At 46.7% G+C, this 21,589-nt stretch overlaps 1 protein-coding gene across 6 annotated transcripts in view; it reads right to left on the bottom strand.

The window, feature by feature from the left end:
* Nucleotides 1-8,586: 8,586 nt before the first annotated feature.
* Nucleotides 8,587-21,589, bottom strand: part of RAB22A (RAB22A, member RAS oncogene family) — a 61,672-nt gene continuing 48,669 nt past the window's right edge. The window contains exons 7-9 of one of the 6 annotated variants that reach the window (XR_010405938.1): nucleotides 21,410-21,539; nucleotides 14,094-14,217; nucleotides 8,587-9,018 (exon numbers count right to left, since the gene is read on the bottom strand). Coding sequence is in view for 4 of the 6 variants with exons in the window: in XM_054510165.2 (XP_054366140.1) it covers nucleotides 21,442-21,539 (98 nt within the window). In the remaining 2 variants the exon portion in view is untranslated. Of the gene's footprint in view, nucleotides 9,019-10,112; nucleotides 11,416-14,061; nucleotides 14,218-14,237; nucleotides 21,540-21,589 lie in introns of those variants that run through there. The other 5 variants (XR_010405939.1, XM_054510165.2, XM_064573397.1 and 2 more) reach the window with 5 other exon arrangements.

The following is a 21,589-nucleotide window of genomic DNA, read 5'->3' as shown; positions in this document are numbered from 1 at the left end:
GGGAAAAAGGACTGTCATCTGCAAAACGTGTCACCTGGTCCACTTGATTACTGGAGAGTCACTGCTTCCGTAGATGCACTTGGGTGGGCATTCACACGGGACGCATGTATTTTCTCACTGTTCCCATCCTGAGAACCATCCACATCCCTCCTTCCCACACCTCTTTCTCACCCAGCCCAGCTCTGCCATGTCTGTCCCTGGCCACAGCTGTCAGTGAGTGTCATGGCTCAGCCAGACAAAGTAGACATTCCAATGTACTGCTTGAGATTTTGGAAAATCTATGAAGTCCATTTAGGTTGTAATTCTGCCACCTGCCTAATTAAATTTGGGGTATGATTTCCAGCGAGGGCAAAAAAACTATAGCTACTAGAAATAAAAGATTAATTTTGGGCTCTATAGAATCTCCCTGGTTTTCTGACTGTGAGTTAAGCTTCGTGTTTAAAGAGCTTGTCACTTTCTTTCTGCAAGAGCTCCAGTGAACTCAGATGCAGCCACCCCACCCCATAGTCTTCTGTCCTCACAGCTACAAAAGTGTAGCATCCACCCAGCTCTTGGAGGCCCTTCTTCTGTGGGCACTGTGCCACAATCCAATGTGGATGATAACGTAATAAGTAGTGATGCCACCATGGGTTCCTGGTGGACTCCTTATAACCTTTGCTATGCTGAACTAGCCCTCTGGAGAAAAGAATAACTCTGATTTGTAGTTGTTTCAGATTTCTGTGGTGCAAACGCTCCCACCCCATGACTGATTTTAAGCTACTTACAGGATGTCACTGAACAGAGTTGAACCAGTCACCAGCTGGCATGAGCCCACTCCAGCCCAGCCCTGCTGGGATCCCGTCCGGCTGACACTCCTGTCGGGCACAAGGATGTGGCCGCATCAGTCCCAGAATGCTTTCTTCAAGGGTCTGTGTCCTGGGACCACTCTCAGTACCAAGTGGTGTCAGTCAAGGTCCAGCCAGGAAAGCAGAAATTACAACAGCTTTTTGTTTTTTAAGATTTTATTTATTTATTTGAGAGAGAGACAGAGAGAGCATGAACAGGGGGAGGGGCAGAGGGAGAAGGAGAAGCAGACTCCCCGCCGAGCAGGGAGCCCAATGAGGGGCTCAATCCCAGGACTCCAGGATCATGACCTGAGCCGAAGGCAGACGCTTCACCAACTGAACCACCCAGGCGCCCCACAACAGTTATTTTGACAAAGATCATTTAGAATAAGGAAATGGTTAAACAGGTAATGAAAAACCGTAAAAGCCAGAAGAGAAGACAAGGGTGTCACAAGGCTAGTGAAGTGAATGGGGAGTTATTGTTTACTGGGTGTGCAGTTCCAGTTTTGCGAGAGGAAGAGTTCTGCAGATGGATGGCGGTGATGGTTGCCCAACAGTGTGAATGTATTCACTATCACTGAATGGCACACTTAACATAGGTAAGCTAGTAAATTATGTGTTATGTGTATCTTACAACAATAAAATCCAATGTTTCATGTTGTCTGAGAATTTTCCAGAAGGATGAAAGATACCAAACAACAAATACAGAAAACCCTGAGAATTCAAGCAATGTAAGTGCTATAGACTATAGACTGAAGGTTTGTATCCAACCCCCTGCCCCAATTCCTATATGGAAACCTCATCCCCCATGGGATGGTGTTGGGAGGTGGGGCGTGTAGGAGGAGCTTCGGTCATGAGGGTGAAGCCCTCATCAACAGGACTAGTGTCCTTAGAGAGAAGCCCAGAGCACAGGAGAATGTCAGGCTGTGAACCAGGAAGTAGGGTCTCACCAGACATGGAGTTTGCCAGCGCTTTGGTCTTGGACTTACCGCCTAGGGCAGGTGGAGCAGAGGGGCAGTGCCGGGTCATTAGACCCCAGGAGCTGGGGAGAGGGCCTTCGTGGAGGTGGGAGTGGACTTCTGAGGAGGGGGTATGGACTGGCCAGCGCTGGAGGCCTCTGAGCGGATGCAACGCGTCTTCTCCTGGGATTACTATATAAAAGCCGAGGGCTGGCAGAACTGCTGCCAGGTGAGGGCTTGGTGCTGAGGTGATACAGGCAGGAACAGGAAGCCAACAGGAAGAGCAATCCTGGGGCCCCCGGGTGGCTCAGTCAGTTAAGCGTCTGCCTTAGGCTCGGGTCATGATCCCAGGGTCTTGGGATCAAGCCCCGCATCGAGCTCCCTGCTCAGCAGAGAATCTGCTTCTCCCTCTGCTCCCCCTGCTTGTGTTTCCTCTCTCTCTCTGTCAAATAAATAAATAAATAAATAAATAAATAAATAAATAAATAAATAAATAAATAAATAAAATCTTAAAAAAAAAAAAAAAAGGAAGAGCAATCCTTTCCACCCCTTGTGCCTGTCTGTAGGTCTTCCTCAGAATCTCCCGCATGTGCATCCTGCAGCAATGCATCTAGTCTTGGCTACAAAGGACCTCACTGTCAAGTGAGGGGAGTTGGGGGAGAAACACCACACCAGAATAATGACAATCGGTGATAAATACTAAACTACAGGAGAAGAATGTTATGAAGAGACAGTAAACTTTGCTCTGGGGGCTGGGAGGAAAATGTAAATGCTCAGAGAGTATTTAGAGAATTGTCTTGGAAAGACCGTAAGAAAGATCTTGCCAGACAGGAAAAAAAAAGTGGAGGAATAGCACATGCAAAGGCCCTGGGGTACACGGCCTGCCAGGGCCTGCTTGGGGAAAGGCAAGGAGTTGTAATGGTTCCTCAAATGTATCTTGCTCCTGTTCTGTGTCAAGTGGTATATTAGCATAAGTATTAGTTTCTTATGGTGCTGTAACAAATTACCCCAAAATTGTGGCTTAAAACAACTCAGATTTGTTATCTCACAGTTCGGGACATCGGAGGTCTGAAATTGGGTCTGAAGAGGCTAAAATCCACGTGTGTTCCATCTGGAGGCTCCTTGCCTTGTCCAGCTTCTGGAGGTTGGCCACATTCCTTGCCTTGAGGCCCTCCCTTCCTCTTGAAAGAAAGCAGTGCGGGATCTCCAATCTTCTCTCTTAGACCTCTGCTTCCTTTGTACTGAGTATGTCACTGTGGGCCAGATACTACGCTAAGAGCTTTGTTTATGTTGATTTATTCAACCCAGCGTTGAGAAGGGTCATTTATCCCCACTTTATGGATGAGGAGACCAAGAGACTGAGAAGTATAGCCAGCAAGGGTCAGGGGAGGTGGGAATCTTCTGTTAGGCTTGAGAGTCTAGATTTTATCCTTGGATATCCTTGCCTCCCACAATGTTTTTATACAGAGGAGTAACTGACCTATTATTTTGTTTTATTGTATTGCTTTTAGAGATTCTTTGTTTCTTTTTTATTTTGTTTGTTTAGTTTTTTATTTTTTAAATTTGTGTTTTTAGAAGATGTATTGTTTTTAAAAGACTTTTTTTTTTAAGATTTTATTTATCTATTTGACAGAGACAGCGAGAGCAGGAACACAAGCAGGGGGAGTGGGAGAGGGAGAAGCAGGCTTCCCGCTGAGCAGGGAGCCGATGTGGGACTCGATCCCAGGACTCTGGGATCATAACCTGAGCCAAAGGCAGACGCTTAACGACTGAGCCACCTAGGCGCCCAAAGATGTATTGTTTTTAAATACCCTTTTTGGGGGCGGTGATTTTAGCTTTGCAGAGAAGTTGCAATAGGCGTATAGAGAGTTCTGTCTACGCCTCTGCCAGTATTCCCAGCATTATCATTTAACATCATTTTAACATCATTTCACATGACAGTGGCAGCAACATTATTGTTGCTGGAACATTATTTTCCACTAAACTCCAGGCGATTTTTGGAGGTCACCAGTTTCTCCCCTACTGTCCTCCCCACCCCCAAGATCCCACCTTGCATTCAGCAAGTTTATTCTTCACAGAGATCCTCCAGAAGCCAACTGGAGGATGGCCTGATATGAAACCAGCATACGCAGCCACGGTGGACCGAGGGCACCGCGCCGGGTACTGTGCTAAGCACTGTGCTGAGAACGCCGTTCGTCTCACACATTCTCATGATGCAGGCATAGTCATATTCTCTGGTTTGCAGATGAGATCACCAAGGCACCGAGCTTTAGCCACTTGCCCGGGAGGAGTGAGAGGCTGGAGAAGAGGACTTGGGTGAAGGGGACTGGAGCGGCGGGTGAGAGGCACACTTCTGACAACCAGGGGCCCAGGTGCCGGAGTGGGGTCAGGCCCAGGAGTCCCAGGGGCTCTGCCACAGGCCCTTTGCACCCGCTGTCGTCTCCTGCGCTGGACTTACCGAGGCAGCCTGTACATTGTCATCGTCATCACACGACTTCCTACATACCTGCTATGTGTTGGGCATCCTGCCAGGTGCTGGGGACATGCGGAGCCTGCTCTCAGACGGAGGGGCACAGGAGACAGACGTACTCAAGTGAAATGGGCCTTGGGAAGGGAGTCCTCTGAAGAAAAACCGGCTGGCGTAGGGATGGAGTGGGAAAAGGCGACGGAGGGTGGGTGTGGGCTGTCCTGGAGGCCGGTCCTGGAAAGCTGTTCCGGAGGGGGTGTCACGGGGCTCTCCAAACCCGGCTTCTACGTCAGCCACACTTCCCCTCCCAGCCCTTCTGTTGTCTGTCTCCCGCTAGGAAGCCAGCCTCGTACAGGATGCATCCCTGGCTGGACGCTCTGCCTCCGACGCCGGGCAGGGGCTCGAAGCACAGGAGTCGATAGAGGAACCAGGGAAGAAATGAATGGAATGACTGAATGACGGTCTGGGGTCCCCCGACGTTGATGTGTCAGGGCTGGCCTGGGCACAGGATTTGTTGAAATCCGGACAGACTTGGCAGCTCAGCACTGGCCTGGGTGGGGGCTGGGGAGCCACCCCACGTCTCTGCAGACGTGGGTGAGGGGGTGGGGTGGGGGGCAGAGATGGAGCCTGACCCTTGCCCCAGGAGGGGGCCCCTCCAGCCTCGGGCCGGAGTGCTTGGGAGCATCTGTCTGCTCAGTTGAGGGTCTCAGTGAACAAGGTGGGTGCTGGCAGATTTGGGGGCAGAGGAAGACCATTGCTTTCCCCCTCCCCCCCGCCCCCCCACAAGAAGCAAGCTCTCCCGTTGCCCAGAACTCCCTTGGTTCTTCATTCCGGACTCAGAGCAACTGGGGATGGATTCTTGGTCCCTGTCTCTGTGCCTGGCACGTAAAATGTGCTCAATAAATGTTTGATGAATGAACGAAATAATGTAATTAAGGATTGGAGGGGGGGTGGGGGAGAGAGTCTTTTCGGTCCTTAGGACTTGTCCCTAAGCACCCAGAAGGCCACATTTGCATACAAATAATTGATATTCTAATTACAAATCATTTGTATTGATTTATTAAGCAGATCCCCAAAGGATCTCTAGAAGATAATTAGATTCCATGCTCCTTAGGGGTAAGGAAGGCATATTTACCTCATTGTTCCCCCAAGGCAGTGTGAGGCAGAAGAGCTACATGATAAATGTTTGATGAGGCAGGGAGTGAGCATGGTCTTATTGTGGGAAGGGTTTATAGGGTCCCCACAGATTATTTCCAGTGTGTTGGGGGTTGGGGGAACAGGAAATGTATCCATGTGTGTTGTCTGTGTGTTCGTGTGTATGTAAAATTTGCATACCTCTCTTTTTTCCCCAAGCCCTAGTGATTGCCCACGGTGTGGCCTTCGTTCATGGAGGAACACAGGGGCTGAGTGCTGGGGACCCCTCCTGCTCTGTCCAGCCAGGAGACAAAGCAAAGCAAGACAGAGTCTCCAGTGGCCCCTCCAGAGAGTCACCAGCGCTGGGAGTGTTCCACTTCTTCCCATCATCTCTGTTTGTCTCTCCCAAGCCACCCTAGATAAATGACAAGAGCATGTAAAAAAAAATCTGTAGGTATAGGTGTAGACATTTATCTTTCTCTACCTACTATAGGCAACAGGGAAGGCATCGTTAGAAAGCTTTGCTGCGGTCATTGATCTGAGTAAGAACGCAGCCTGCTCTGTGACTGCAGAGTCAAGCGCCCCCCCCCCACGTCCTGCGGACCCGCTGGCCGCCCCCGGGCCCGCCCCTGGCCAGCGGCATCAGAGAAGGAGGGGACCCCCAGCAGAGAGGTGGAGCAGAGGGCTCGGAGCGGAGGAACCGAGGAAGGGGGGATGGAGGGAGAGAGGGAGGGAGAAGGAAGAGAGGGAGAAAGAGATGGGGAAAGAGGGAGAAGGAGGGAGGGATGGAGAGAGGTAGAGAGAGGAATGGAGGAGAGAGAGGGAGGGAGAGGGAGGAGAGAGAGATAGAGAGGGATAGAGGGGGGAGAGGGGTGGGAGGAGGAGGGAAGGAGAGGGAGGACGAGGGAAGGAGAGGGAGGACGAGGGAGGGGAGAGAGAGAGAGGGATGGGTAGAGAGAGGAATGGAGGGGGACGGGGTGGGAGAAGGAGGGAGGGAGAGGGATGGGAGAAAGAGGGAGGGATAGAGGATGGAATGGGGTAGGGACAAGGAGGAAGAGGGAGGGATGGAGGTGGAGGAGTTTAAAGTTTTGCTCCTCTGGTTCCATTTTCCTGTGTCCACTCCCAGGGATGCTTAGGGCTATGGATTCTCGAGGGACTGTTACAACTTTGCATTTCTTTGCAGAGGAAAAACAAAACTGGGCATCCCAGTGTGTAAAGCAACGGAGGGGTTCCCATGGAATCCAGATTGTGCGGAAGGCCCGTCACTTCCCACCGGGAAAGGCCTGCTCCTCCCAGGTGCCAGAGCCCTGCAGCCCCGTTCCCACCCAGCGCCAGCAACTCTGTGGTTTACTAGAAGTTACTACGCCATAGGCAACGTCCTCCAGCCAAAGCCCGCAGGGACACACCTACCACTGAAGGAGGGAGGAGGGAAGCAGCCCTGCACCTGGGGGAGCTGATGGGGGGGGGAGGTTGGAGGAAGTGGGGCTTTGCCCTGGGTTGGCTGCGGCCAGAACGGGGTGGTCCTACCATCGGGTGGGTGCCCGGGCCGGGCAGACCAGAGCCGGCCTGCAGCCAACTGGCAAAGCCAAAGCCAGAACCGTCGCTCGGATTCGCTGGGAGAGGGCATGTTTGGCTGACTTAGGGTGTTTGGACAATGGTCTTGCTTCTGTTGGGGCTCAGCATGATCACGGACGGGTCTTGTTTCTTGTCTTGACCCACGGTGGTCACGGGTGGCCTCGTGTGATGTGCTGCGGGACTGTGTCGGGCCGGAGGGAGAGCACCAAGCCCGGCTGTGGGTGCCAGGGGCTGCTTGCTCCTTGCCGCCCCCTGTGTCTGTCCCCTGTCTGGAAGGCGGGGAATAAAGATGGTTTCTGCCTCCTAGGTTTGGGGGGGATCCAGCGAGCGAATACAAGTGAGGTTCTAGGCTAGCACATGGTCAACCCTCACTAAGATACTCGCTATTAACATGGGGCGCATTTCAGAGAGCTCCCCAGGTCCGTGTGACACCTGGGAGGCTTGTGGGGCATGTGAGCTGAGGAGCTGCTCCGTTCCCGGGGATTGAGGACATTGCAGGGCAGGTTTGTATGTCTTTTTGTACTTTGTGAGGAAATGAGCTCATCACATATGAAAATCCCCCCCCCCCGGCACCCCCCATCCAGGAAACAAGGCATTACAAACACATTCTTTGGGTCCCCTGGCTGGCTCAGTGGGTGGAGCACGAGACTCTCGGTTTCGGGATTTGTGAGTTTCAGCACCACGTTGGTCGGTCGTGGAGATGACTTAAAATAAAACCCCTCCAAAACTGGTTCTTCATCATCCATTTGTAACTCTGTGAAGGTCTCCCCTCTCCCCCAATCTGTAAATGTTACTAAGTAACAGTAACCGATTCTTAACTGTAGCAATTAGAAAAGGGACCACCGCAGTGAAGACCTTCTGTTAGCGCCGCCCCCCCCCCCCCCCCGCCCCGCCATGGGAAAGGTGTCACCAAAGAACCTCTCGGCAGACGAATTCCCTATGGGGGTCCTCATGTATTTGTGCTGTGATAATGCACGGTGTAGGATAGCAGTCCGATTTTTCACTTAGGTATTCCTCCGTGCTGAGATGTAGGGCTTTCCAGTGGCTAGCGTTTTAACCTTTAATTTGGATACTGAACGATGCTGGGTCAGCCTCCGGAAGCGGGTCCCTGGGAGGGGTGGGGGTGACAAGTGTCAGCTGTGGTGCCCATGGCACTATTTACAGATGCTCCGCCTCTTCAGCTGCTGGGCCCCTTTCCATCTTCTCTTTGCTCCAGGCTCCCAGCCTCGGATTCCTCCCGCTCAGACCCCCTCGGATCCGTGTTGTTCTCCTGCCGCTGGGGTCACAAGCCATTTTTGTCTTTTTCTCATTTTACTTTGCAGTTGAAGTCACGTGTATTTTCTTCATTTTGCATTTGCGTGTGTACTCATGGGCATGTGTGGGTGTATTTTTTTAAACTACAGCATTATGAAAAGTAAAGACGAATTTTTCTATGTTTTAGGCTGTATTAGAGAAACAATAAAGAAGTTGCTGATGGATTCATGGTGGGAAAAAAAAAAAGCAGGCACTGAATGTGTGGTTTGGTAACAGATGGATGCTAGGGCTAGTAATGAAACTTCTATGTTTATTATTGATGCGATCAGTAATATTGGCTTCCGCAGCTTGACTGTTTGCCATCATTAACTATTCACAGTCACCGCGTGAAGATGCATTGTTATCATTTCACAAATAAAATCACACTCCGACTCACAGAGGAGGCAGCCAAAGCTTCAGCACAGTGCCTGAGTCAGCAAAATACTAAGTGTCTTCTGGCTGACCTTGGAGGCCTCTTTGAAACATGAGCCCTGAGTCATTCATCTCGGAGCCCATTTTCCAAGTAAATGCAATTTTATTCTACTTCTTGAAATGCTCTCATCAAGATTTCTGGATCACGGAAATCTGCACATCATTTAATCTAACTCATGCCAAAGAGCTGGTGAGATTCTTCTTCTTCTGTTCAAGGTGGCTGTTCTTTTTTTTGTTTTTTGTTTTTGTTTTTTGGTGGGGGAGGGAGGTAATCTGATCTACTCAATGATCGTCTCCTTACACGGACTCTTAAGAGGCTTCAAAACTTCAGCACCTGCAAGATTAACAGGCCATTTATTAAAACTGCCACTTGACCACCCATGTTCCCAACTCCTATTACATTCAGAAGATTTGTTTTGGGAGAAGTAATTTAAGAACAGGGCAAGAAAACCCACAGGGATCCTACTTCTTTAACTTAAGGCTATCATGCTGGAAATAGGAAATAGAGAAATAAATTCAAGCAGAACATGCTTGGTGGGATATTTTATGATTTGGAGGACCAGACGGTAATAACTGACTGATTCAGACAGCAGGTCTGAATCCGTTGATGAAGAACCCCCACATGACTGCTGTAGTATCTGCTCAAACTATGATGTGTTCTCATTTATATGCAAAGAAGACACTCGACCCCATTGCTGGAGCCACGGATTGAAATGGGAACGTTGATGATAGTATACCACGGGCGTGACTTCTGTGCCCCAAGACTGTGCGTTAACCTCCCATTTATGTTCACAGCCCTACAATTTTCTTCTTAAAAATGCCGTCTCTAATGAAATGGAGACATAATAGCCTCATTATGTTTTCCATATATTTTATTTTAACAGAGACCTGAAGGTAACATTCTCCACTGAGTACTAATGAAGAGAATTCTGGTCCTCGTCTTGTTTCCCACTCCTTTAACAGTGGTATTTGTGCTTATGTCAACTTTAAAAAGGTGATCTCTGCAGGTTTACATTGTTTCCCGGAAGTTGCTGAAAGGATGTGCTCAAGATAAAAATTGAAGTGACCAGAGGTCAGGTTAAAATCATAATTAACAAGGTGATTCATTCTGACGAGGTGTTAGCTGTCAAATCTTTTTTCCTTCCCTCTCTCTTGTAAGCTCCAGCAGCGGTCCCTTGCAGAGGGTATAAAGGGAAGTGATCATTTGATTCTTCTGGGGGGGGGGGGGGGAGTAAATTCTAGAAAGCTGAGATGCCTGACTTCCCAAACAACACTGACGTTTTTCAGTAGAGAATCATGATTGTGGCTAGTATTAACATAAGCCAAACAATTGAAAATATTAAAAGGCTTTGCATTTTATTTTATAATTTACCATCTTTTTCTTTTTTTTTTTAAAGATTTTATTTATTTGAGAGAGAGAATGAGAGAGAGAGAGAGAGAGCATGAGAGGGGGGGGGTCAGAGGGAGAAGCAGACTCCCTGCCGAGCAGGGAGCCCAATGCGGGACTCAATCCCGGGACTCCAGGATCATGACCTGAGCCGAAGGCAGACGCTTAATGACTGAGCCACCCAGGCGCCCTAGTTCTTAACTTTTAATGGGAAAAAAAAAGTCTGCAATAAACGTTAAGGTTGCTTAGAAACCCCGGTCCATGATTTGGTTCTTACATGCTCTAAGGCAGGCAGCCAGTTGCTTGTGGAAAAATAAAGCAAATTTATTTTGTGTATGCATTTAAAACATCCCTGTTTGTTTCGGGTGCGTGCTAATTTGTTTCTTCCTTTTTGGCATAGAGTCATTCTCTTTTTCTTGGCATCCATAAATGAGACTGGCTTCCCCAACAGTACTATTTTGACAGGCTATAGACTAATATTCTTCTTCTTAACGTATATTTATTTATATCCCCTCTTTCTTAAGAGGATTTAGGGCAGCTTGAAAAGATTTACATCAAATATCAAAATAAAAAAATTTGTTCTGTAAAGTTCTACCCACTTGCTCCAAATGTGGCTCTAAGGTTTTTACTGACCACATTGAAGGGGAGGTGTGTGTTTTTTGAAATTTACCCCACCTTTTTCTGAAATTCTTATTTAAATTCCAGTTAGTTAACCCACAGCGTTAATTTCAGGTGTATAGAGATTCAGGAATTCCATACATCACCCAGTGCTCATCACAAGTGTGCTCCTTCATCCCCATCACCTATTCCCCCGCCCCCCCCCACCTCCCCTCTGGGAACCATCAGTGTGTTCTCTGTAGTTAAGAGTCTGTTTCTTGGTTTTCCTGTCTTTTTCCCCCCCTTTGCTCATTTGTTTTGTTTCTTAAATTCCACATAGGAGTAAAATCATAAGGTATTTGTCGTTCTCTGACTTATTTCACCTAGTGTTATACTCTCTAGCTCCATCTGTGTTGTTGCAAATGGCAAGATTTCATTCTTTTTGTGGCTGAGTAATGTTCCATTGTATATAAAAATATACTCCACATCTTCCTTATCTATTCTTCAATTGTTGGACACTTGGGCTGTTTCCATAATCTGGCTATTGTGGATAATGCTGCAATAAACATCAGGGTACATGTATCTCTTCAAATTAGTTATTTTTGTGTTTGGGGTAAATACTGAGTAGTGCAATTGCTGGATCTTTGGGTAGCTCTACTTTTAACTCCTTGAGGACCCTCCATACTGTGTTCCAGAGAGGCTGCATTCCCACCAGCAGTGCACAAGGGTTGGAAGGGAAGGTGTGTTCTAAAAAGGAAAACAAAGACGAATGTCACTTCCATTTATCTATTCAGCCAGTTTCCATTAAGGATCTGAGAGGGGATTAGGGTGCAGGAATTCCTGAATTTTTATTTTTAATTTTGTTGTCATTGTTGTTTATTAAGTAAACTCTCCACCCAACGTGGGCCTTGAACTCGGGACCCTGAGATCAAGAGCCGCAGGCTCTACCGACTGCGCCAGCAGGGGCCCCTGTTTGTTTTTAATAAGGAAAACCCCACACATGCACCCAGTAAAATAGTGTAAAAAAGGATGCAAGTATATATAAAGCACACAGCGAGGGAAAGGTGGCATTTGTCATCCAAGCCTTTCTCCTCGGAGATAATGACTAACAGCTTGGAGGACAGATTTCCGGATTTTAGAAGCTCGCACATACTTTGTAAAGGTACGTGCATGGGCGTAACTTGTTTTATTGAAACAGAGTCAGATTCCACATACATACTCACGTTATCTTTTCTTTTTCATTCAACTATATATTGGGCAAGTCCCCACTAATCTGTACGTGACAGTTTGCTTCTTTTGTGTTCTTTCTCCAGCAGTTAAAAACAAGGCTGCGGGGCTATTCTTGTCCACTCAGGAATTCTTGTATGGAACCTGGTGTATGTGTGTCTTTAAATGCGGGTCATTTCCCTTTTTGAAGGTTGTTCTTTCTGTTTTGTGGACACTGTTAGTAGACTAAAGATAGTAATCCATTCTTTTATATACGTAGGAAACGTCTTCCCCAGTTTTTGGTTCACCTTTCAACTTTAGATAGGGCCTTTCCTGCTCCAACTTACCACAGAGCCAGACGGGGACCTGAGAGTTGACCCTGCGCCCGTGGCTCTGCGCCCACGGCATCGACCTCCTCCATCGTCCACCACGGGCAGCTCCCACTGTTGGTGGACGTATCGTCTGTAATACTGGAGGGTATGTGCTACGGTATGTACTGGAACCCTTCCAGTAACGGTTAAAAAGCCCTACAGAACATATATTGAATAGGGAAATGCAAATTCCACCGTCAGACCCCACTACACACCTACCAAGATGGCTAAAATGAAGACTCTGTCGGGGCGCCTGGGTGGCTCGGTCGCTAAATGTCTGCCTTCGGCTCAGGTCGTGGTCCCAGGGTCCTGGGTTCAAGCCCTACATCGGGCTCCCTGCTCAGCGGGAAGCCTGCTTCTCCCTCTCCCCCTCCCCCTGTTTGTGTTCCTCTCTTGCTGTCTCTCTCTCTGTCAAATAAATAAATAAAATCTTTAAAAAAAATAAAATGAAAACTCTATCAAGTGTTGGTAAAGATGCTGGCAACTGGAATTCTCACATACAGCAGGTGGGAGATACATCAGTATGCTACTTTAGAAAACTATCTATTAAGGAAAGATAAACCAAACTATAAATACATGTATCTCTTATGACCCAATCTTTCCACCCGCAGGTGTATGTCCAACAGAAACCTGCACAGGGCACCGAGGACAAGTGTAAGAATGTTTGCGGTGGTACGCTCGGAACAGCAAAAATCCAGTGCCCGTGAATGGGAATGGATAAATAAATGGTACTTTATTCACCCAGTGGAATCCTGTACAGCTGAGAACGAATGTGAATACTACATGCCATGTTGAATGCAAGAAGCCAGACTTGAGCCACAGGGTGTGTATGTCAAGTTCAAACCCAGGCAAAACTGACCTGTGACGTTAGAAAACAAGATAGGGACTGGAAGGAGGCACCGGGTGGGCCTCTGGGTTGTGGATGATGTCTTTTTGTGATCTGAAGAGTGGCTACAAGGGTATGTCTCCTTTTTGAAAATTTAATGAGGTGTACACCGTATTTATAGCATTTTCTATACATGTTATACTTCAGAAGAAATGTAAAAAACAACAAACTAATGACAAATAGTTTTTTAAACTGAATCAGATAAAGATTATCAGGGAGATGGCTTGTAAAAGCAAATTATAGGTGAGGGGCGCCCGGGTGGCGCCGTCAGTTAAACATCGGACTCTTAATTTGGCTCAGGTCATGATCTCAGGGTTGAGCTCAAGCCCCGTGTCCGGCTCCGTGCTGAGCGTGGAGTCTGCCTGAGAGTCTCTTCCCCTGCCCCCACTGCTCTCTTTCTCTCTCGAAAACAAATTAGACACGAGTGCTTCCTCTCTGTGAATGCTGTGCTGAATGCCAGGTACGTAGGTATCTTCCCCAAGTATCACCTCCCCGGTTTGCAGACGAAGGGAATGGAACTCAGAGAAGTTAGGAGCTTTCCCCAGGGCCACACAGCCTAGAAAGGGGCTAGCTGGGACTCCACCCCAGGTCTGTCCATCTCTAGTCCCGTCTGCCCTCTCTCGGGACAGTCACGGCGTACAGACATGGTGCTTCTATGTAAGGGGGGCCATCGAAGAGAAAACAGGTGTGAGGAGCTGTGCTCCTATAGGTGGTGAGTGGCCCTGGGGGATTCCAGGGTTCGAGTCAACACTGGAATGGAAATGCCAGCACCTTGGACAAGACCCCGCCGATCAGGGGAGAGGGTGGGACGCAGGTCCTCACTTGGCCGATGCTCACTGCAGGGCCCCCCCGCCCCGGCCTGCCTCCAGCCCCCTCCCGCACCTTAACTAAGGAAGGACTCGGAGAGGGAGACACAGGAAGCCGGGAGGGCGGAGCAGAGACAAAAACACCTTGCTGCTCACCATACACAGTGGCTGTCGACGTTCGGGCATTTCAGTTTCCCAAAAATAGCATTAGAGTTACTTCAGAATATTTGGCTGAGAAAAGCATGTGACGAACCACAAAAGAGAAACCAAACCAAACCATCTGAAAGGCAAATACATGTATTTGTAAACATAGCATTTTATTAACAAAATGTTTACACCCTTCTTACAATACAACAAATTTTGTGGTGATTTAGCATGTTATACTCTGTAAAGTTCATCGTAGAACAGTCAAGCTAAGACGATAGAGTTTAAAAGTATGCCAAATCCACCACCGTCTGCAAACTACCTACTACCAGCCTAAGTATAAAAAGAAAAGTCTTATAACAAAAAAATCAAAAGATCTAGTTTTCTTTCGTCAGCATCTACAAACAATACAGACATCATACATCATATGGTTTACATGTAGACTTAGGTCCAGCCCAAGGTAAAGACTGCAAAAATAAAGTCTTTGACATCCACGCGAGCTTGGCCATCCCCATTACAATGTTCCATCTCAGGTGATGAAGCAACACGTCATGCAGCGAAGGCGTGGCTACGCATTCGGGCTGTTTACAGGGCTACAAAGCGGCCGAACCTGCAAGCAACGTAATGGTTTGGTTTTTTTCTTCCTTCCCCATAATAGGTGCTATTATAAAAAGGCACAAATATCTTACTCCTTGCATCAGGTCTTGAAAAGGCATGACATTCTTAGGAGAAATAAGAGTTGCTGGTACGACAGCTTTGCTTTTATTTATTTATTTTTAAAGGTCTAGGCTCATCTCCGCAGCTGTTTCTCTTCAAGACTTTAGATGTGTATCTTTACATACGTTAACAGGTGCTCTGTGACAGACGAAGAAATGTTCTGACACTTCAGCCATCTCGTCACCGACTCGAAAGCCCGTTTTGTCCCTCAGTCATGTTGCCCCCGCCGGCTAGTGCGGCCCGCTCCCTCTCTGGAAAGACGGGAGCTCCTCACCTAGACTTAGCCTCTGCGTCTCCCCATGGCGCTCGGCGCTCGCCGGACCCCGCTGCGGCCACCGTGGCAGGCGGCCCGGGAAGCAATGCTGCGTGCCCTGAGGAGTGGCGGGTGCCGTGCGTCTTTAAGGGAGAGCCCATCGCAAAATGAGAAGAAGAGAAATAAGGCAAGGAGTCTGTTTCGATCACAGAGAAGGCAAGACATCAATTCTTAAGAAGGTCAGAGGCATGATTGACAATTATGTGAACGACTCATAAGGTGGAAATGATGCAAAGACTGAGCTGGATGAGAGTAAAAAAAGAAAAATCTTTTCTAGGCCAATACAGCCCTGTCTACACAAGACAACAAATGGGTTTTTTTTTTTTTTTAAAGATTTTATTTATTTATTTGAGACAGAGAGAATGAGAGAGAGCACATGAGAGGGGGGAGGGTCAGAGGGAGAAGCAGACTCCCCACCGAGCAGGAAGCCCGATGCGGGACTCGATCCAGGGACTCCAGGATTATGACCTGAGCCGAAGGCAGTCGCTTAACCAACTGAGCCACCCAGGCCCCCAAGACAACAAATGGTTTAAAAATAGAGCCACCAATCAGTTGCTCTGACTAGCCAGCTGCCCACAATTCCCTCCGCCCGCGCTGAATCGACCGGTCACTCTGACATCACGTGCATGACCCATATTCAGAAAAGTTCCAGAAACTCCGTGATAACCTCATATGCGAAGTCAGCAGAGGTACGCACACTTCAGCCTCGCTTTCAACATTTTTCAGGGGGTAAAACTCACTATTCAGGCACAGATTTGATGAAAGAATTGATAAAGGACAAATGACATGAGACTGAGGCCCCGAGGCGAAGTCCCGCGCTGCTGTGTGCTGAACAACGCGCCCGAGCCGGCTCTGGACTCGCTGTGGGCAAGGAGCTGCGTCCTCCGTTCTCCACAACCTGACTCATGCTGTCCTGGGAGCCACCCGGGCCATTTCAGTTCTGAGTAAAGACTACCAGCCGTCCGTGCAATATGCTGTATTAAAGGTGATTTCCTTCACCGTCCTGCATTCAACACAATCTGCTTCCAGAAACGAGGGCACGCTCCCGAATCAAGAAGTGGCATCAAACCAGCACGTTCTGTTTCTGTGGCGTGATTAAGGAGAACATCAAGAATCTACAGTTTAAAAGTACCAGTTAAAGAAGGCTTTTTCAAAAAATCATGACTATCTTAGGTTTCCCATTTATTAGCTGAATTCTGGGCACTTGAATTCCTGTTCATGGGAAGCTATCCAGAATTTGGTTTGCTTCATTTACGAAGCGTTTTGATGAGGTACTGGGCACCATACAGATTCGAAAACGAGCTAACAATAAATGAAATATTTTTTTCTTAAATTTGTTCAGACTCCATGGTTTTAATTCCAGTACCAATGGAGGGTACATCCTCATTTTACTATCTAAAATGTTCAATGTGGTAAGAGAAGATGGAAGGTTTAAAAATTTTTTTTTTATTAAACTCCTGAATCCTTTTGTTTTGAAGCCAAAAATATTCTAGCATCTGTAATTGATTATACTCTAAAAGGAAAGAACACAGATATTAGTTATTTCTGATGGTGCAGACCATCAAATTAAAGTTGATCTATGCTACTGGAAGTCCTTCTAGATTTGGAAAGTAAATCATTTTCCTATATACTCAGAGCATCCTGAAGGACAAACCGAGAAATATGGGAATTCTTGGTTTTATTTATTCACTTTCTTCATTATGTCTAATGCAACTTCATCACGCCAGGTCTCTCTTATCATTCTCTTAGATTGAAAAACCGGAGGCTCCTGAAAAATGTAATACCCTTCTAATATTTTTTAGACTTTCATTTGCACTTAAAACAGGACAAATGCCCCAGAATTCCATTAATGTTTCTTGCAAATCCGATAATCAAATTGCCTGGATTTCTATTACTGGAAGTCAAGACAAGTAACTCTGCTGTCAAGAGAAATTGGCAGAGGTCGTTTCTTCCACGCCTAGGCTAGATTTCCACATGACCTCCCTTTTCTAAAACTGTGCCTATAATGTGTATCTCCTGGACAGATCTGTTACTTGGACTGTTTTTTTTATGATCGTGCTGTAGGAGTTAAGGTAAGTCTCCTAAACACACCTTGAATCATTGTTGAGCTTTTCATGCACCAAGCTAATTGAAGGCAGGTATATAGTGATAGCTTGATCCATAAAAGTACATTCCACTTCTTCCTTTTTTAAAATACTTTAACTGTTAAGAAGTAGACTCTCTTGAAGTCAAACAGTAAACAGAAGTCATGCTGCCAGTCCCTTTCCAACAAATTTAAACGAGGAAGATGTTTCCACGAGTTCACACCATCTAGCTTATCGTGATCATTAACTTTCCTTATAGAGCCAGGAAGAACATTTACAGACTACTGAGCTTAGAGAAGAGAGCCAGCCTGAGTGTGTGGGCTGTCATCCCCCCAATGTTCTGAAGCAGGTACCTGGTAGGTATCAGAGTTAAGGGGCTCTCGGTAGCTCTTCCTCAGAAGGGAAGGATTCCCTCATTACTTCTACAGATAGGTTCTTGCAAAGACATCTGAATGTGTGTGTGTGGGGGCTCATCTGCTGTATATAATATTCTTTGCACCTGTATCTTATACAACCGCAGGGCCATGAATCATGTTCTCAGTGTGTTCTGAAAAAAATGAGTAGGAAAAAATGCTTGTAAGAATTTATATAACCTCTTTTGCAACTCACCCACAGAAGAGAAAAGAGGCATCTAATGGTGAACAAATGTCTTTTCAAGCCCCGAGGCGGACATGCCAATTAGTGCAGTGTAATCTGAGTCAGACCTGTCCATTTTAACACACTGCCGAGAAGGTAGCGAGAGTCTGGTTTGACATCTCCAGGAAAGCCATGGAGCGGTTCTCTAAAGGACATTTTCATTACTCTATCTCCCAGAGTTTAATTTAGAAGGTCTCCTAGACCTGTTTTCCTTCTTGAGGAAAAAACAAAACAAAACAAAACAAGACTTAAAGAGAAATTCTAAAATTACATGTGGTCTTCCTTCCCTTTTTATAATAATACTTAAAAAATAATGAAAAATGATTGCCTCGAGAAGGGCACCAGCCCACTCCAGGGAGGAGGTCAAGCCTCTAATACAAAAGGCGCTAACCTTCGGATACGGGAGGCGTCCGCGTCAACCAGAATCATAAATGGGCAACAAGGACATGTGTTATTTTAAAGGAACCAACTCTCACAGCCGCTCTGCGTAGCACTTACCCTGCCTATGGCTGAAAAGCAGGTGATGGAGGTTTCATTTGGAACCAGAAGGGCTTGCAATAGGTACTTCTCCCTAATCACTTCTTAAAGAGAGTTTAAAATGAAGGACACTTAATCATACTCTTACTTTATGTTCTTTTAATCACCAAATGATGGTTAATTAGTTACCACAGAATCGGAAAAACACTTGTGTGAAAGGAGATTTCTGGAGACTGATGGTTCCTAGGACTGGGCACCTGCAAAGAGCTCATTTCAGTTTCTCTGAGAGGAATCAATATACACTTGCAGCTAATTAATGATTTTTCTCTTTTTTCAGTCCCCAAAGTTTTTTAAAATGGCCCTTTGTCAGAAGGGAACCAAAAAGAAGATTTTTATAGATGGGCTGTGTCTCAATTCCTTTGAAATCTGGCTTTTTCCCATAAGAAAGAACTGAGAATATATGAAATGTGTATTAGATCATTGCTTGGTCAGGTTATTAATCCAAAGCATGTTCAAAATAAGACACTGCTTCCGCCTTTAATCTCCATCTCTGCATCACACAAGCGAACAAAACAAATGGAAACATTTCCCCCTGTTTTCATGGGGTATGGATCACAAAGATCCAAGATGACAAGGTGCTGCGGCTAGTGGTTAAGAAAGCGCTACATGAGAAGCAGGTTCTCGTCGATTCCTGAAACAGTCTGATGAAAAGGAGGGCAGAAGAGAAGAGGCCCCAGAACTCAGGAAGACAGTGATGTTGCACGAGCCACCCACCCGTCATTCATTCTGGGACTAAAACATGTGGCCAGAACCAAACAGAAGCCCTCTCTACAAACAGGGAGGAGCGTGAGAAGTCATGAAGAAAGAACAGCCAAGGAGGGCCTGAAGAGCCGGCCCTGTTTTGGGCTAAATGCAGTGACAGTGGGGACAGGATGAGAGGCAGGCCGACGCCTTGCCAGTCAGAGACGCACGGAAACAAGCGGCCTTCCCCGGGCACCCAGGCCCCAGGGAATCATCGACAGGCTGACAGGTTTGGTGGGAAGAATGTGAAGGTCACAGATGTGCGTCATCTTTCGGTGAAGTAAGACAGAAAGGGCCACCCGTGCACCCCCTCTTGGTAGTGAGTCAAGCACCCTTTGTTTTCATTTTGTTTGTTGTCGTGGAGATGGAGGCCCAGCAGTGGGAGTGTTAGGGACACACCACGGCCGAGGCCAGATGCCCTGATCCATCTGCATGTATGGAAAAGGAAATTCAACCCTCTTCAGGTGTCAAGAGCCCACCCTTAGAATCATGTGTTTTTTCCTACAGCTTGCTCATTTCATGGTGGGAAGGGAGCAAGCTGCTAGGAGGGTACCGAGTCCGCATGTATTTTAAACAAAACGTTAGAATTTTCCCTAACTACAGTCTTTCCATATGATTTCAGCAAGAGAATAAATAATTTCAAATGCTTAAGATATACACCAGGGAAAAGGGAATCGCTTTTTACTTAATCTGGGTTATAATTTTCCCATTAAAATCTACCCATATCAAGTGGAGGGCACAGGGAAATAACAATTATTTTTAAAAGTTTCAACTGTTCAGTTTAAGGATAGCTCTGAAAACACAATTTAGTTTGAAATTCAAGCTGTTTCATTTCCTACTTAATCTTGTAAATTTCCTTCCCTTACAATACTCAGGTTGGAAGGGTGCCAAATTAGACCAGGAGCAAATTGTCACCAACTTCACTTCAGTGCTTTATTTTTAGATTATATTAAAAACCTCATTAGGCTCCCTGAGGGAAAGAGTGTTAACCACTAACAGAGGCAGGGGGATAAAGGAAACGGAGAGATAAGCTGAATTGTTAACAAGGAAAGCTCGCTTGAAACACTTGTCTGAGGTTGTTGTAAATGCTAAAAGAAACTTATTACCAAGACCAGGTGAAATGACTTGAACTTGGAGTGTAATCTTTTACCCCCAGGCTAGGAAGGGCTAGTCAGGCTCGTCAAAGTGGCATATGTCTTTATTATGATTTCCAGATGGGATGTGGAAGGGAGGGGTGGGTGGAAGGAGAGGCAGAGACCTCTTCAAAGACTGTAAGCCAAGTGCTCTGTGCTCTCGCCCAATAGAAATGTGCAGCAGAGCCCCCCACAGACAGGCTGAGAGGTGGGTGGGCACACCAAGACACTGGCTGCGAGATTAAATGGAGTGTTGGGTGAAACATAGAATTTATTCATGTATTTACATAATTTATAATCTTTAAGCAATGGTCTCATAAATATAGACTACAACTTTACATATGCTAAGCAACAGGTAACTGTTTTCCCCACCAAAATATCTGGGTTAAATAAAAAATTGACAGAATTTACACCACTTTCTTTACTATCTCTCTTCTTCCTCTTTTTTAAACCACTGCTAGTCAGTTCAAACATATGCAATTCAATTTATTCCATACAGCTTCTCTACCGCCACCATCTTGATCATGAGAGCTTATTTAAAAAGGTGCCAATGATGTGTTTTGTGACACATACAGGATGAGGTTGGAATGCAAACCTCGGGTGAGCTATGCATCTGTGGTTACCGTTATTAATTTACTGTATGTTATCATGGGCTAAAGTGCTTTAGAGATGGTGGGGACGGAGTCATTTCCATCAGTCCTATAAATAACCCAGTTTAGCTCCCAATAATGATTGCCATCCCTCCACTTACGATCACCTACCACATTTTAAATGATACGATTCCCTCTAACAGTGGTAACGGGAAACCAAGGAAATTACAATCTCTGCAAGGTCTTTTCTTCCTCAAGAACCATGAAAGTGCTAATTTTCCCTTTACAAATGTTACATAAAATCTTGATTACAAAACTACTCAACAATTTAATCCTACCATCCATACAATTACATGTTCCTTTTCAGCAAGGTCAAAAGCCAACGATGCAGTCCCTTTGCACACCAGACTCGTGACGCGACGGCGGTCTGCAGACGGAAATGTTACTGCTGCAGCCTCCAAAGAGGAAGCGGAACTGGCCAACCTCTCTGAGTCCTTTTGCATGAAGACCCAAACCGGCGAGGCGAAACCTGCCGGCAGGGACCCCAGCCCTCCTGTTAACTTTCTGGACCACCTACTTCATCATCAAGTCTGGGAGGCCGAGGCTCGGTCAGCAGCAGCTTCGCTGCGGCTCGGAAGGCTGTCTCCGGAGCTTGAAGCCCTTGCCGCCAGACGGCGGGTTGGCGTCAGCGGACGGAATTCTTCGACCTAGACGGAGAGGAGGGAAGGGAAGGAACTTTAACTTTCCAAATCTGTTC

The sequence above is a fragment of the Mirounga angustirostris genome, unplaced genomic scaffold (assembly GCF_029215605.1).
Source record: "Mirounga angustirostris isolate CCGP_5_RB_7025 unplaced genomic scaffold, mMirAng1.0.hap1 SCAF_10, whole genome shotgun sequence".
Classification (NCBI taxonomy): domain Eukaryota; kingdom Metazoa; phylum Chordata; class Mammalia; order Carnivora; family Phocidae; genus Mirounga; species Mirounga angustirostris.
The sequence above is the reverse complement of the archived record's forward strand: the minus strand, read 5'-3'. Positions and strand labels throughout refer to the sequence as shown.